We start from the raw sequence: 16,624 nt of genomic DNA, 5'->3' as shown, positions 1-16,624 counted from the left end.
CCAAAGTGCAAATTCAATGTTATAGGTATGGCTAGTTTGCCTTCTCTTTTAAAGAGAGAAGTGGTTTTCTAATTGAGAAAGTTAATTTTTGTTTCTCCTCTTTATTCCTGACCTCTTTGCAATCTTCTTGTCTCAAAACGTTCTTCACATCACAGTTTCAAGACTCCATTTTACCTGCAGGACCGCACGGCTTTAACTACTATTGTTCACACTATAGTTGTGCTATACACATTATCTGAAGTTGAATTTGTTCTTTTTCTATAGCATTTCTTTTCTACACAAATATGGTCACCAGACTACAGTGTAACCTGCAAGAGCTTCTAGCTTTTATTATCTACCATCTTGGAAGGTTTTCAGAAAGCAGCATGGCATGATCAAAAAGCATAATGTTTTTGTTGTTTTTTTTTTTAAAGAAGATGTTGGGGGTAGGAGTTTATTAATTAATTTATTTTTATTTTTGCTGTGTTGGGTCTTCGTTTCTGTGCGAGGGCTTTCTCTAGTTGTGGCAAGTGGGGGCCACTCTTCATCGCAGTGCACGGGCCTCTCACTATCGCGGCCTCTCTTACTGCGGAGCACAGGCTCCAGACGTGCAGGCTGAGCAGTTGTGGCTCACGGGCCCAGTTGCTCCATGGCACGTGGGATCTTCCCAGACCAGGGCTCGAACCCGTGTCCCCTGCATTAGCAGGCAGATTCTCAACCACTGCGCCACCAGGGAAGCCCCAAGCATAATGTTTTGATGGTTAATTGGCTGAGCTTCTTCGGGACTCAAGAGATTTGATTTCTTCTGTTAACCAATTGGCTGAACCAGGGAGTTTGCTGTGAATTGCAAGAATAGACAGTGCACAAACTTATCTATAAAGTTTAGTCTGCATCTTATTTGTGTAAGTCACCTGTGCCACTCATGGTATTTGGTAGTAATTAAGAAAAACTGACTGTAGCTATTTGAAGGCTGTGGGAACTACAGAATTCACTATAGACTGGAAGACATAGCTTGAACTGGCATGAAATCAAGTAGCCCCAGACTCTTCCTGCAAAGAAGCAGGACATCCAGTAGCAGTTCTTTACAGGAAGGCTCTGACCAGGATATAGCCCTGGTGCCTCCACCACTGTCTCTGTGAGCAAATTCTAGCCATCCTCTCATCTTTCTGTCATTTGCTCAGGAATGAAAGTCCTAAGCAAGAACATCCCATTAGCTGAGGCTACATCATGTGCCCACCCTGGTGGCGAGAGAGCAAAGGGAGGGAGAGGCTGGCCTTTTTTTTTTTTTTTTTTCCAGGTAAACTACACACAATGGAAAGTTCCCCTCCTGGACTGTAAAGAAAGTAGCTTTCTAGATAGATTTTTTTTTTTTCTAAAACCTGAAAATGTTTACTATTTTCATAAAACAAAAGCAACTAAGTAGTAATCTTGACAGTTTATTTTTAAGAGTTAAGATTTTTCTAGGACATCATATTGAAACAGGAGAATCCCAACCCTGTGACATACTATCTGTATTAGCTTGGAAAAGGAAAATAACATTTTGAATTCCTAACGTGTAAATTTAAAATAATGCCTACTGAGTAGGATTAGGTTGAGATATTATTTACAATGCCTTAAAGATCATGACAAGTACATTGTGTGCATTCAATTTTTACTGATATTTTTCTGCTTAATCACCATATTATTTGATTGGCATGATTGTAATTTTTTTAAAGTTAATATTATTTTGCTACATAATGATTCTGTTCACCTATCTAAAATTTTTAACTAAATGATATAGTTTTTGTTTTTGTTTTCTTTAACAGGCAGGCTAGCCTCAATGAAGCAGCCGAGAAGTATTATGATCTGGCAGCCAAGCTGAGGCCTAATGTAAGTACCTTCCTAATGAGAAGCATTATTCAAAGGGATGGACTCACAGCATGTGAGAGTTTTAGACATAGAAACCTTGTGATACTGGTGTTTTTCTCTCTGATCTCTTATTTTGAATACGTGTTAAGTGGCTGATTCAACCATAAAATATGCCTGTCTCAAGCTTCTTTCTTTTTCCAGAGGTACAAATTGCTGTTTACTACCCTGTGTGAAGCACCATACATTTTTATCATTTGAACACAGGTTTTAGCATTATTAGATATTTTGCATTTGGATGACTTTTAAAATGAGTTCTTTGAAAGTATTTTTGCTGTGGTGTTACATACCTTCAGACTAACAACTCATTGATTCTTACGTGTTGTCAGACCTCAAGCTGCATGCCTCTTCCCTATTCCACAGTCCTCATTTCTAGTAACTGTGCTTTCCAACTTTATCAAGTATTTTTTATTAGAATTTTTCCCTGGGTAGTCACACTTCCATAAATTAGATCGTTGCTATTGAAATAGAGTAACCATTTACGAGAGAATAAGAACTGGTTTTGTATCGTTCTTCTCAGCACTTTTTTATTCACAGTACATCATTGAATTCCAGGGCATTGCTTTTATTCTCGTCCACACTGCTCTGCATCACTCTGCAACACTAAAACCTCTACCCTGCTCTCTGGATCTGTGCCGTCTATTGAGAAATGTAATTTTCAAACAGTAATGAAAGTGCACGTGTGATGGGACTACAAATAATGGAATCAGTCCCATTTCTTTACAGTAACTCATCTATTGGACAAAGGTCTATAGAGTACCTGCGTTGTGATAGGATACAGAGATTTCATACCCTAAAAGACCACACAATGTAGCAGACAAGACTGAACATAATCAACTAATTGAAATACAGTGTGGAACACGGGGAGGATTAATGCTTCCTGAAAGCAACCCACACAGGAAGTAGCTTTTTGATCAAGAGACTCAACCACATGTAACCTTAGCCCCTGAATCTAAATGTCCCAGTTTCATTAATTATGAGGTACTTTAAGAATCGGTAAGCTGTTTGCAACAGAAGAAAATAATTTCATAGTTGGAAGAAGAATAATAAGCACTAAAATTTATTAAACACTTGTTATGTGTCAAGCATCATGCTAAGTACCTCAAGTGAATTCTCTCATTTATTTCTCACAACCACCCACAGAAACTTCTGTGATCCTCATTCTGCTGAAGTTCAGAGAAATGAATAACTCACCCAGTATCACAGCTAATAAGTGGAATCACATTGTAACCCAGGCTGCTGTGTGTATAAGAGAAAGCTTGACGGAAAAAATGCAGTTGTATCTTAGAGAGAAAATGCAAGCCAGAAGTCTAGAAAAACAAAATCATAATGGTCCTCTCATTTATTCATTAAATATTTACTGAGCATCTATTAAGTGCCAGACACTATTCCAGGCACTGGATACACGGCAGCGAACAAAATTGACAAGAGTCTCTGCCCCTCACGAGCATATAGTCTAGTGGTGAGGAGACAGAGCAGAAGCAGATAAGTAAAATACATAGTATGTCTGACAGCAGTAAGTGCTTTGGAGAAAAATGGAGCAGGAAAAGGAAAGTAGGAGGAGCAGGGGGAGGTATGCAGGAGGCACAGCCTTGTAAATGCCTGAGTTGGGCATCTTGTGTAGCATTTCTAAGAAAAGGGTTGGACTTGAGACCTTAAACTTAGAAGTTCACTGAAGACAGGAATCAGGATTGTTTGTCTGACTGACTGACTTCCTTCCTTATCCTCCTTCCCATTCCTTTCCTTTCCTTCCTCTCCTTCCCTTCTTTGATTAATAGAATTGATTGATAGAATCAATAATAGAATGATTAATAGAATGATATAATGCTCTGACTACATATACTAAATGATGGTAAGTTCAACCTTTATTCATCGAGTAGCAGTCCCTTGAGTGTCACTTTTATTTTTGGTTAAGTGGTTGATCAGATGGCCGTCTTCAGCACATTGTAGTGGATTAGGGAGAAAAGGGCTATCTGAACTCTCTGACCTGACCTCAAAAATGAAAAAGAAAATGAGGCACCACAAGATTTAAACCTGACTTATAAGATTATTTATTTTAAAGGCTGGCCGAATCAGAAAATCAATATTTAATCTCCAACTCGAAGCCACTTTTTCTGAAACCCCAAAAAGTTTCTTCATAAACATGCCGCAGATTGCTTTTGAAAAATGCATTTATTCAAATGAGGTTTCTCTTCTCTGGTAACAATAAACTACGTATTTTATAGACTTGGATAAGATATGAAGTCTATATTTAACAATAAGTAAATGATGTTACAGTTGATGATCAACAGATGTGATATTTCCCTAATCTGTTTTATGACTTGTGTTTGGTTTTCTGTACATAATTTGGTAAGTAGGATGCCACCAAGACAAGACTGATAAAAATGTAAACCTTAACAATAGCACAGGTTTCTATTCTGAAATGAAGAGACCTATTTAAACAATAGCCCCATGTCATGAATTATTAGCAGTTAGCATGTGATCTAAATTAAAACATCCATCTGACATTTATCTTGCTCATAGCTGTTTATTCCCTTTGTCATAAAAACATTCTTTGTTATTTCTGTACTTAATAAATTTCAGTTACCTGTTTATATGAGAACATGGTAAACAGACCTCAACTCTTATTCCCTGTTTAAGTAGTTTCACTATCTTTTCTATTTTTCTTGTCTACATGGTAATCTAATCTTATTCTTATTTTTCATAAAGCATTTTCTTCTGTTGTTTAGTTTCAGCTACAACAGTCTGTAGCTGTATGTCGGGGTCCTCTGTGGAGTTTTCAGCAGTGCATGTCAGGCCATGACTATGTGAAGTAAAATTTTTTATTGCAACCCTGTGTACTGCCTACTTACTGTATTAAGAAGATTGCTGATTATCTGTGAGATGAATTCCTCTCTTAGTAAAATACCTATTCCATTTCTTCAGTATGTCCCTTGATGAATTGCTCTATATTTTTTTCTTCTACGAAAGTCTTATTTTTCCATACAACTTACTTGAAAATTATTAATTGACTTTTAGGGTTATTCATATTCAAAGAATTCCAGTGACCAAATGCTAAAATAAAGAAATCTAAATCAGCAGGCACATACAACTTTATTTTTTTAACATCTTTATTGGAGTATAATTGCTCCACAAGGGTGTGTTAGTTTCTGCTGTATAACAAAGTGAATGAGCTATACGTATACATATATCCCCATATCTCCTCCCTCGTGCTTGTCCCTCCCACCCTCCCTATGCCACCCCTCTAGAGGATCACAAAACACCGAGCTGATCTCTCTGTGCTATGTAGCTGCTTCCCACTAGCTAGCTATTTTACATTTGGTAGTGTACATATGTCAGTGCTAATCTCTCACTTTGTCCCAGTTTACCCTTCCCCGTCCCCATGTCCTCAAGTCCATTCTCTACATCTGCGTCTTTATTCCTGTCCTGCCCCTAGGTTCATCAGAACCATTTTTTTTCAGATTCCATAAATATGTGTTAGCATATGGTATTTGTTGTTCTCTTTCTGACTTACTTCACTCTGTATGACAGACTCTAGGTCCATCCACCTCACTACAAATAACTCAGTTTCGTTTCTTTTTATGGCTGAGTAATATTCCAATGTATATATGTGCCACGTCTTCTTTATCCATTCATCTGTCGATGGACACATAGGTTGCTTCCATGTCCTGGCTATTATAAATAGTGCTGCAATGAACATTGTGGTACATGACTCTTTTTGAATTATGGTTTTCTCAGGGTATATGCCCAATAGTGAGATTGCTGGGTCATATGGTAGTTCTATTTGTAGTTTTTTAAGGAACCTCCATACTGTTCTCCATAGTGGCTGTATCAATTTACATTCCCACCGACAGTGCAAGAGGGTTCCCTTTCCTCCACACCCTCTCCAGCATTTATTGTTTGTAGATTTTTTGATGATGGCCATTCTGACCGGTGTGAAGTGGTACCTCATTGAGGTTTTGATTTACATTTCTCTGATGATTAGTGATGTTGAGCATCCTTTCATTTGTTTGTTGGCAATCTGTGTATCTTCTTTGGAGAAATGTCTATTTAGGTCTTCTGCCCATTTTTAGATTGGGTTGTTCGTTTTTTTGATATTAAGCTGCATGAGATGCTTGTATATTTTGGAGATTAATCCTTTGTCAGTTAGCAGGCACATATAACTTGAAATGTTAGACTCTGATATTGTTTCTTCATCAGGGGTATTGAATACATCGTCATTTACTGAAGTGCACATTTAGAGAAGTATATTTATTTAAGTGCACATTTAGACAAACATTTTTGTAGTGGGAAAACTCTTTACCAAAATTGCCATTTTAGGTTTTTCCACTTTCAGTTTTCCATTTTTATAAATAAAATTGATCTTTCTGTGGAGGTTACTTTAAAAAGACAACACTTTTCTCTGTCTTCTCTCCCGTTTACTCACATCAAAAACTGCTGACTCTTGAGGACTAGAGAGAACATTAAAATGAAATGGTTTTGTTCCTCCTGTGGGAAGTGAGCCAAATTCTGCATTAATTTATAGGTTTTTAAATTTTCCGTAAAATGTGAAGGATGGGGAATTTGCATAGTACAAAGTCACCCAGTTCTACTTGGCTTTTAGTAAATTCCAGAGTTAGAAGAGAGTAATTCCTCATAATGAGGAATTATATTTCTTTATATTTTGTATTTTTCTGCATGTAATTGTTTTTGGTCTGAATTCATTCAACTTTTTTATTATTATTATTGTTAAGTTGTAACATTGTGTAAAATTCTACACCAAGTGCAGTAGGATTTCCAACTTGTGAAACATTAACCCTGACCTTGAGAAATGTACTATCTAATGCGGGGGGAAAGTGGGGGAAAGAACCAGGGATCCAAATCCTCATACTTCAAGGCAGTAAAAGATGCTGTATAATAAGTGCTCTGTGAGTGATAGAAGCTACGTGCTGGAAAAGTGCACAGGAGAAAAAAAAAGTTTCAGGGCTTCCCTGGTGGCGCAGTGGTTGAGAGTCCGCCTGCCGATGCAGGGGACACGGGTTCGTGCCCTGGTCTGGGAAGATCCCACATGCCGCGGAGCGGCTGGGCCCGTGAGCCATGGCCGCTGAGCCTGCGCGTCCGGAGCCTGTGCTCCGCAACGGGAGAGGCCACAACAGTGAGAGGCCTGTGTACCGCAAAAAAAAAAAAAAAAAAAAAAAAAAAACTTTCAACCGGGCTGATCCTAGAAGGCATTGAGTCACAGTTGACAAACTTAGAGAATCTTGAAATGATTGGAGGTTTATAGGTGAAGCTTTTAGCAGGAAGAGGAGAAAAGAGAGAATTCTGGCAGGTAGAGGCATATGCATGAACAAAGACACGAGCTTAGAAAGCATGAACTATACCCAAGGAACAGTAAGCAGATGTGGTTAATATTGCCCATGGTGGGGGGCAGAGGGGAAGAGTGGGGGAAGATAGAACTGAAAAATCATATAAAACCAGATGAAGGACATTGAATACCATACTGAGAATGAGGAGTTTGTATTCCAGGGTTGCGTTCAGCAGGATGACGTAATGAAAGTGGTAATTTATCTGATGTGATGAAGAATGTGTGTTTCATTTGGGAAAGTAGAAATGACAGATGCAGCTTTGAGAAAACCAAATAAAAGGTCACTGAAATAGTATAGGCAGGACTTCCCTGGTGGCGCAGTGGTTAAGAATCCGCCTGCCAATGCAGGGATCACAGGTTCGAGCCTTCATCCGGGAAGATCCCACATGCCACGGAGCAACTAAGCCTGTGCGCCACAGCTACTGAGCCTGCGCTCTAGAGCCCACAAGCCACAACTACTGAAGCCTACACACCTAGAGCCTGTGCTCGTAACAAGTGAAGCCACCACAGTGAGAAGTCCGCTCGCTGCAACTAGAGAAAGCCCACACGCAGCAACAATGACCCAATGCAGCCAAATATAAACAAATAAAATTAAAAAAAAAAAACTTGCCTTCTCTCTTTAAAAAGAAAATAAAATAGTACAGGCACAAGGCATAATATAGATCCTAAAATACAGAAACATAGTAGAATGGAAAAGAACATGCAGGGAGAGTAAGCATATTATTTGATAGGATATGAGTAGGAAAATTAATTGGCCCAATGAGTGATCCAAAATTTTAAATTTAGGTAACTTGGAAAAAAAGAAATCCCCTAAACAGAAAAAGGACAGAAAAATGTGTTTATTTCCAGAAGAAAGTGTTAAGTTTGAACCCAGCAGATTCTAAGTGAGAGGGAAGATATTCTAATTTTCTACAGGACATTCCTATCAAGTGGGCAGTTGGGGGAAAGGCAACCGTTAGGCATAGAGGTGCAGGAGTCATTTGCAGAAACAGCATAGTACCAAAGGAGAGGATAAGATCGCCGAGGGAGGGAAAGTACAGGAGGAGAGAAGAGAGCCCGTTTCACAGCCCTGAGCATTCCTGCCTTGGGAATACAGGGTAAGGAAGGCATAAGACAACAGTAGGACATAGAAATCAACATTGGTGAGCAATCTCCACTGCTGCTAAACAGTAAAGAAAAACAAGGACTGAGAAAGTCCTTTGACTTCAAAGGATAAGATGATGGGCTACCTTTGTGAGTTCAGTTTCATGCAAGTGATATGGGCGGAAGTTGTTAAGGTGTTAAGGACCTGAGAATTGGGAGCAGGGCGTGTAAAGTGAATCTGTAAATAAGTGTGGAAGTAAATGAAAGAGGGCAATACCAAAGAAATATTAAGTATGTGTTTATTAAATATTAAAAATAGGTGTTAGGGCTTCCCTGGTGGTGCAGTGGTTGAGAGTCCACCTGCCGATGCAGGGGACACAGGTTCATGCCCCGGTCTGGGAAGATCCCACATGCCGCGGAGCGGCTGGGCCCGTGCGCCATGGCCGCTGAGCCTGCGCGTCCGGAGCCTGTGCTCCACAACTGGAGAAGCCACAACAGGGAGAGGCCACAACAGTGAGAGGCCCGCGTACCGCCAAAAAAAAAAAAAAAAAAAAAAGGTGTTAAAGCGTATGTGTGTGTGTGTGTGTTTAAATATGAGATTTAAAATGTGTCCAAGTAGAGGGGAAAGCAAAGGAAATATAGAAGATCTTAAAGGATTATTTCCTCCCCAGGGACTGAAAAAGAAAAAGTAGACTATGAAGATATAAGGAGGGAAAAAACAATTAGAACTAGAGCATGCATAGGTAGGAATTTTCTACTGTCATCTTTATTTGGCTGTCCGTTGGTCCTGTGGCAAAAAGGGCAGAATTTGAAGCCAAAGTCCTGTGGATAGAGCTGAACAGGCCAGGCCAGGCAGTAGATAATATTTGCCATAGGTCTGGACCATCTATATATGATCAGTAAGTGCCAGGAGAAATTCTGGCCTTAAGCCCTTTGTCACCTTGTGAGAATTCTCAGTGAAGTTCTGAAACCACTGGTCGATTGCTTCTAGTTTTGATTCAATTCTCTGACTTTTACACTGATTGTTGTATTCACCCTTTATATTTCTAGTATGTATAATATTTTATAAATGTTTTCCAGTGCACATTCATTACATATGCATTCAAGGGGAATGTGCTCCAAGGATTGGACTGTCCAATAGAAAATTACATATATGAATTATACCTTTCCTGGGCACTTAGAACATAAATTATTTCAGAGTATTATTATAAAATCAAAGCTGATGTTATACATTTGGGGCTCTTTGGCAATGATTATATGTCAAAGAGCAAATGAGAGATGTGAGATTCAAAGAAATGAGCTTACTGTAAGAGAGTGCAGATGTGTTATGAGCTAGTACATAGATTCTACAATACATTCCTTTCAACTTGGACTACCCTTTTTATGGTAAATATGGTTGTGGGATAGGATAGGGAGAGATGGCTATGCAGTAGAAATAACCACTAAGACTAGAATCTGGGGGGAAAGGGTAAGAATTAACTTCTGATGGAAGAATTACCTTCTGATAGAAGAGAGAGAAAATATTCTGAGTTATAGTTGTTTTCTGATGGGGAAGATATTCCTCAACCCTAATTAGAGCAAGAGACCGTGAAATTCAGTTAAACAGGACAGATTCAGATTTGACCATATAGGGGATTTTGGTGGGGGAAATTGCTGAGATTGCCATCTCACTGGGGAAATAAAAAATGGTAGAGTAAATAATAATTTGTCTGGGAAGCAGTTAAACCACATTTCTGCTTGTAAATGGAGGAAAAAACATATGGCCTTTTCCAAAACTTTCCACAGGCTTCTGTGATGTGGGAAAATTACACACCATGTGTCTCCTGACTTTCAGGCATTAATAATATATGGATCCCAGAATCACCAGATTGACTTTATGAGTAAAATGCATTTTAATATTGTAAATATATTTCCCATTCTCAATAGTCATTTCAGTTTCAAATACCTCTATGTATTTTACAGTCAAAAATAGAGTATGTTGACAAACCCAGAATAAATAGGTTTCCATCAAGAGAGAAATTGCCATTAGTTTCCCTCTATATTTTATCTGGTATTACTAAAAGGGCCCAGAGATATCATTGAAACAAAAACTGTTGGTTATTCACACATACCCAATTAAGTCAACAAACCCTAATTCTACTTCAGTTCATAAATAGGCTTAATCCTTTTGATGTTATGGACACTTATGCACACAGCCGTAGAAATCAAATATCTAATTCTTCATGTCTGATTTTAGCAAAATAGATGCTCACTTCCCTGAGAGCTTCAGTTATGCCAGGATCGATTTTAGCCCCAATTTTAGATATGAGAAGACACTCATATCTGTCTTCAAACTCCTTTCTACTGTAGATCTTCTTTCCAAATTATTTAGATGTTGCTTTTCTTCTAACAAGTTACAAAGTCGAGTTTTTGGTGCATTCATTTCTCTCTGCTTACATTGTTGTTGCTTTGTGTTATACTTCTATTTCGAAAATGTGAGATAAACCAGAAAAAATGTATTTCTGAAGTGATTACTGTTTTTGTTTATCATCTGTATAATTCTTCATGCTTAGAAGACAAAGATGGTTAGTATAATGCACTTGTTTACTAGCTGTTGATGTGGGCTAGTTGTCACCTGGACTGGGATCAGATATTTGGGCTCAACTAAGCTGAATTTACAGTTTTTCCATCCTTGGGGTATTGTTCTTCATCACAATCCACATGCAATCATGTTTGAGCACTATTTTTTGAAAATGTATGTATGTGTTGTGTGTGTGTTTTAGATTCACAACCAGAAAAGGATGAGGGGGTGTGAGACGTGGGCAGGAACTTCCGTGGCTCTTGGCTATAAAGAAAATCAGCCTGAGTACTTTAGGGTTGAGGAACATGAAAAACTTTGGGGAATTCCACTTAATTATGTTCTCTGATTCCAAACGTGTTTATTTTTACTCACATTTCTTTGTGAGGGTATCCTTTGCATCAATTTATAGCTATAATTGTTTGAACTGGGGGACCACACACTAAAATTACTTTTAGTCCCTTTTCTTCCAGAGAAACTAGATTCCTGTTTTGTTTTGTTTTGTTCTGTTTTGTTTTGAACTCAGCTAATCTAACCACACTGGCCCATGTTCCTACCTGGGAACTAGGGTGGACCAGTAGCTGCTCCCATGAGAAGGATATGACCTTCCCTCACCCCCAGTCGCCACATTCTTCATAATCCCCTTTGGTTATTTCCACAGCTGGCCTCTCTCATTTCTTTTTTTTTTTTTAATTTTTTTTATTGAAGTATAGTTGATTTACAATGTGTTAATTTCTGCTGTACAACAAAGTGATTCACTTCTACACATATAGCCTTTCTTCTGTATATTCTTTTCCATTATAGTTTATCACAGGATATTGAGTATAGTTTCTTGTGCTATACAGTAGACCTTGTTGTTTATCCATTCTAAATATAATAGTTTGCATCTGCTAGTCTCAAACTCCCAGTTCCTCCCTCCCCCGACCCCATCTCCCCTTTGGCAGCCACAAGTCTGTTCTCTATGTCTGGGAGTCTGTTTCTGTTTTGTAGATAAGTTCATTTGTGTCATATTTTAGATTCCACATGAGTGATATTGCATGATATTTGTCTTTCTCTTTCTGGCTTACTTCACTTAGTAGGATAATCTCGAGGTCCATCCATATTGCTTCAAATGGCATTATTTCATTCTTTTTTATGGCTGAGTAGTATTCCATTGTATATAAAATTTCTCCCCCATTTCTATTTCAGACATTTATGTTTCTCATCCTTGATTGGACTTATGGGGCCATGTTTTTTCTAAATATAACTGAAACATTAACAAAAAGCCGTGTTTGTGTATGATTCTTTATCCCCTCCCTCTTCTGAGTTTCCTGTAACATTCCACTCCTCTTTTTTCTATTTTCTTACCTTTCTTCTACTCCTAACTCTTTATTATCTACCTGAACTCTCATTTACATCTACAGATAAAATTATGTTTAACTTTACCCTAAAGACAAGTAAAAGTTGGGCAGATCCTGAAAAATTAGTAGATTGACAGAATAATTTCTTCTTGAAAGTCCTGTGTCTTTGTTAAAGAGAAAAAAATATATATTCCAATGCTTTTTAAAAAATATTATTTATTTATTTATTTTTTTGGCCACACCACGGGGCATGCAGAACTTCCCCACCCAAGGATCGAACCTGTGCCCCATGCAGTGGAAGTGCAAAGTCTTAACCACTGGACCACCAGGGAAGTCCCCAGTGCTTTTAAAAATAGTAATGAAGACTTTATTCAGGACTATTGTGATAAGTGTCATGACTATGGAAATAAGAGAGACAGATCAGGTTCAACCTGGCATACAGCAGAGACAGCAGGGGGTGGTCAGTGGATGGAAAATTACTAAGAAGAGACCTCAAGAGTAGGAGGATTCTTGGAAAACCAACTTACAGAATTCTTGCTGAAGACAAGCCAGTATGATCAGATAGTGAGGGTGGGGGGATTCTCGCTAAATTAACTTAGCAGAATTCTTGCTACAGCTGGGCTAGGCAGGCCTAAGAAAAGACCCAAGGATGAGGCCTAGTCAAAAAGAGGACTTAGAGGAATGCTTTCTTTGGTCAAGGAGATTCTGTGTCATTCTGGATGATGTTATTTTCCCAGACTGAGTTGTTACAATGTTAAACTTCTTGTCACTAGATAATGTCAAAATCAGGAGTTTCCCTTTATCAACTTGAGAAGAATTTGCTTAAATATATTGCTGTAACATCTTTGCTAACAAACCCTAGAAGAGAGCTGAAAAGAATGACATCTTTAAGAGAGGGAAAAAAATGTGTATGCTACAAAATGTCTCAGTCTTTGTCTTATTATCAACTGTTACTTCCTTAGATACCAAGTGCCAACAAATGGCCACTGTGGTATGGTATTCAGAGTTTTATCAGTTGTCTGAACCTGCATTGTGATTACAGCAAAAAATAAAACTATAGAGAACTCAAGTTTTTAAGAATAGGACCTTTATATTTTACTTACTCTCATTATTTCTGTGGTTTTCATCTCCGTTTTGTTGTTCTTGTTGTTTTTGTCACTTTCTTAAATGAGATCTGTAGCGAAATAACTCCCAGAAATGCAGCTTTACCACATGCTATGACCTACTGAGACACTGCCCTTTTGAAGAGTAAATGGCAACTTAAAGAGGGCAAACGTGGTGCCATTAAAGGTTTTGTGACGGAGAGTTTGAAATGGTCAATTCACTGAATTGGTTTCATTTTAAGAGTAACTTCTTCAGATTAGGAATACTGAATTTTAAAGAGAGAAGCAATTTTGAAAAGATTTGTTAGAATGATTTATGAAATATGTATTTATATATTTACATATATGTATATATACATATACAATTTATACTAAAGAAAGTAATTGCTTAAATTACATGTGGAAATAATCAACTATGTTTTTGATAGTATCATATGATAGATCTCAACAAGCTCAAGAATGGATAGATGTAGAACATTTACTGCTACTGCTTTCAAACACTTTTTTTCCTTATTCTCCAATCTAAGTTACTCTTCCTTAACTGTTCTACTTAACTGTTGAATCCTATGAAAGATAGCTGGATCTTCCCCATGGAATCTGTATTTGTACTACAGTTTATTTCTTGATTCCACCTGTAATTTTTACTGGTTGTTTATATACAAATCCTAATAAAAGCTACTAAAACAAATGAATAAAAATCCTCAATATGTATTAATTTAGTTTTCCTACAAGACAAATTATTTTTCTTAAATATATAGTGCATTTTCCACTATTGGTTTACAGAAACCAATGGTAGTTTTCCCTTTTTCTTAACAAGGTTCAACTATCTTTTCCCAAAGAGTCATACTATTTGTTAAATTTTTGTAATCATAGCTTTCATCTGTTTCAACTAGCTGAGCTTTTATTTGTAGCCACAAGTATGCTAATGTACATATCTATCAGCAAATCAAAGCTACTTTAATAAATATATCCTTAATATGCACTGATACTTTTCTTCACCCATGATTACATGCATTATTAAAATGATACCAGAAATTGTAAAAAACTGTATTTGAAAAAGTGTCAATATGAAAATATTGAAAGAACAAAGGATTTTTAAAATGCATTTCTGTAGGTCACTCTACATAAATGACACACTGCAAATACATGGATATCTGTGCTTATTTTCGAATTTTCTTATGGAGAAAGATTCCTATGTAGAATTTATAATTTCTCACTTATGTTTAGTTGCTTTTCTCCACTTTAATATCTTCTTTTTGATATAGTTTTCTTAGGCTAGCATTGAAAGCAATAGATTCCATAAATCTGGAAGATGGAATTATTTTGCTGCCGAAGGAAGATTATGTACTTTGATTAGCCTTGGAAATCTTTACTGGATACATGCACATATGCTTATTTTTCCTTTCATTGAGTAATATAACATTATCATTTTCTTTTCTACTATGCTGATTGACACAGTAACTCCCAAACATTTCCTACTTATAGGGAACTTTTATGGTGAACAGATGATGGATTATACCATAAGCACTGTAGTACCATATGATTGCTTTAAATCCATTATTTACATTTGAATTTGTATAAACTGTGTCTCCATGTTTGGAAGTTAGGAACCTTTTTTATACACACTTAATGATGTAAAAAAGAGAGCATTCACCTAAATGGAGGTGATAATTTTGAGTGGGTTAAAAGTTGATAAACAACTATTATAGGTCCATATTTCTGCTTGTATCTATTATGAATTATTACCAAAAAAATTTTGTCTCTGTAACTTGTAGAAGAATAAACATGATATTGTTGAGACCATAAAAACGTCTTTTTTAAAAAAATTAGGAAGCATCAGCCTAACAACATCTACACTAGTTAAACATTAAAAGTTAAATTCTACCCCATTTTTACAGATGGAGAAACAGAGGCAGGGTGGTTTGTTTGGGATCTCACAGGTAGTGGTAGATTCAGAATACAAATCCAGGCAAGCAGAGTGCCTATTATATGTCAGTATCTAAAAGGAATACCAGGGTTATAATGAGAAACAAGGAAGTTGTGATTCCTACTCTCTCAGAGATGTAGCTGATGCAGGCTTAGCATTTAATTGTTTCTTAATTTTTTTCATGAGTGGTTTATATAGTTTATGAGTCTTGAAAGTTTGCATCTTCCACACCTTATACAACAGTTCTTAAAAATTCATGAATTCACTGTGTTATCTTCAGAGAATATTCAGGGACTTCAAGAAACATAGCAAACAAATTACTGTTTTTGTATTGCTTGAAATGTGTTGATTACTTCGTCTTGGGCTGACTCATACAACCACAGTGAATCTCATTTTTTCATAAAGGTAATTTATTTCCTTTCCTTTAATAAGCTGAAGCAAGCAAAATGATTTAGTGAAATGTTGGTTTAGGATTTGGAAGGCCAGATACTTTGGACAGTAGACTCTTACTTACCTGGCAATTTCTTTGTGAAGTTTTGCTGTTAACTGAATTTGTGTTCTTTAAATGAGAGTTATGGTAGAATGACGTGCAGGTATCATGTCAGATTTTATTTTATTCCTACTATATGTGTATTACGGTCTAGAGATGTATTTGACAAAAGTTCGTATGTTAAGGTTATTGTGATTTCCAGTACAATAATGTTTAAATACACAGGAATCTAAAATTCCCCCACATATAAATAAAGTAATATTAACATTCTCCTTTAAAAAATCCCTAGAAAAGGAAAAAAAAACTACTTAGAAATATGCTAAATTGATTGTAGGTTTTTAATCTGTTTAATGATGTGTTATGAATAGAGTATTACAGCAAAAAGCTTTTTTTGAGTAATTCGGAATTGATCTTTTAGTCCTTAATTTATCCAATCCAAGTACTTCTCATGTCTAAACTGAAGCTGCTGGATATGGTGAAGATGTTTATGTAAAAGGAACTACAGCATGAAGATATTATATGACTCAATTCTTTTTAAAACTTGGTTTGAATTTTCAACTCTGCTTTAATGGAAATTTATTATCTCCTCAAATATATGCCTGCTATAGCACTTAAAGTGTGCTAGAACATGCTAGGCTCTGGGAATAACCAAAGGTCTGCCAGATGCGTGTTGGCAGTAGCCTCAGAACAAGTCAAGATCCCTAGTGAAGGCAGGAATGGTGACAAAACATGATACACACCATCAATAAAGTTGATAGTCAAAGGGCAATTCATGACTGCAGGTTTCGAAAGCCTATTTTGAACTAAATGTTTTTGTAAAATTACAGTGTATAGTGCTAAATGATCCTTGATATAGTGTAGATTTTATTTAGTGTAGCACCTTCAAATATATATCA

At 36.9% G+C, this 16,624-nt stretch overlaps 1 protein-coding gene across 6 annotated transcripts in view; it reads left to right on the top strand.

Annotated features, from left to right (window-relative positions):
* The window catches only part of TMTC2 (transmembrane O-mannosyltransferase targeting cadherins 2), a 663,780-nt gene that overhangs the window by 355,880 nt on the left and 291,276 nt on the right, over positions 1-16,624 (top strand). For all 6 annotated transcript variants that reach the window (XR_014017153.1, XR_014017154.1, XM_081250397.1 and 3 more), the window contains one exon: positions 1,785-1,848. Coding sequence is in view for 4 of the 6 variants with exons in the window: in XM_081250397.1 (XP_081106523.1) it covers positions 1,785-1,848 (64 nt within the window). In the remaining 2 variants the exon portion in view is untranslated. The remainder of the gene's footprint in view (positions 1-1,784; positions 1,849-16,624) is intronic.

Source organism: Mesoplodon bidens (assembly GCF_964165515.1).
Source record: "Mesoplodon bidens genome assembly, chromosome: 11".
Classification (NCBI taxonomy): Eukaryota; Metazoa; Chordata; class Mammalia; order Artiodactyla; family Ziphiidae; genus Mesoplodon; species Mesoplodon bidens.
Note: the sequence above shows the minus strand (reverse complement) of the source record. Positions and strands in the feature narration are given on the sequence as shown.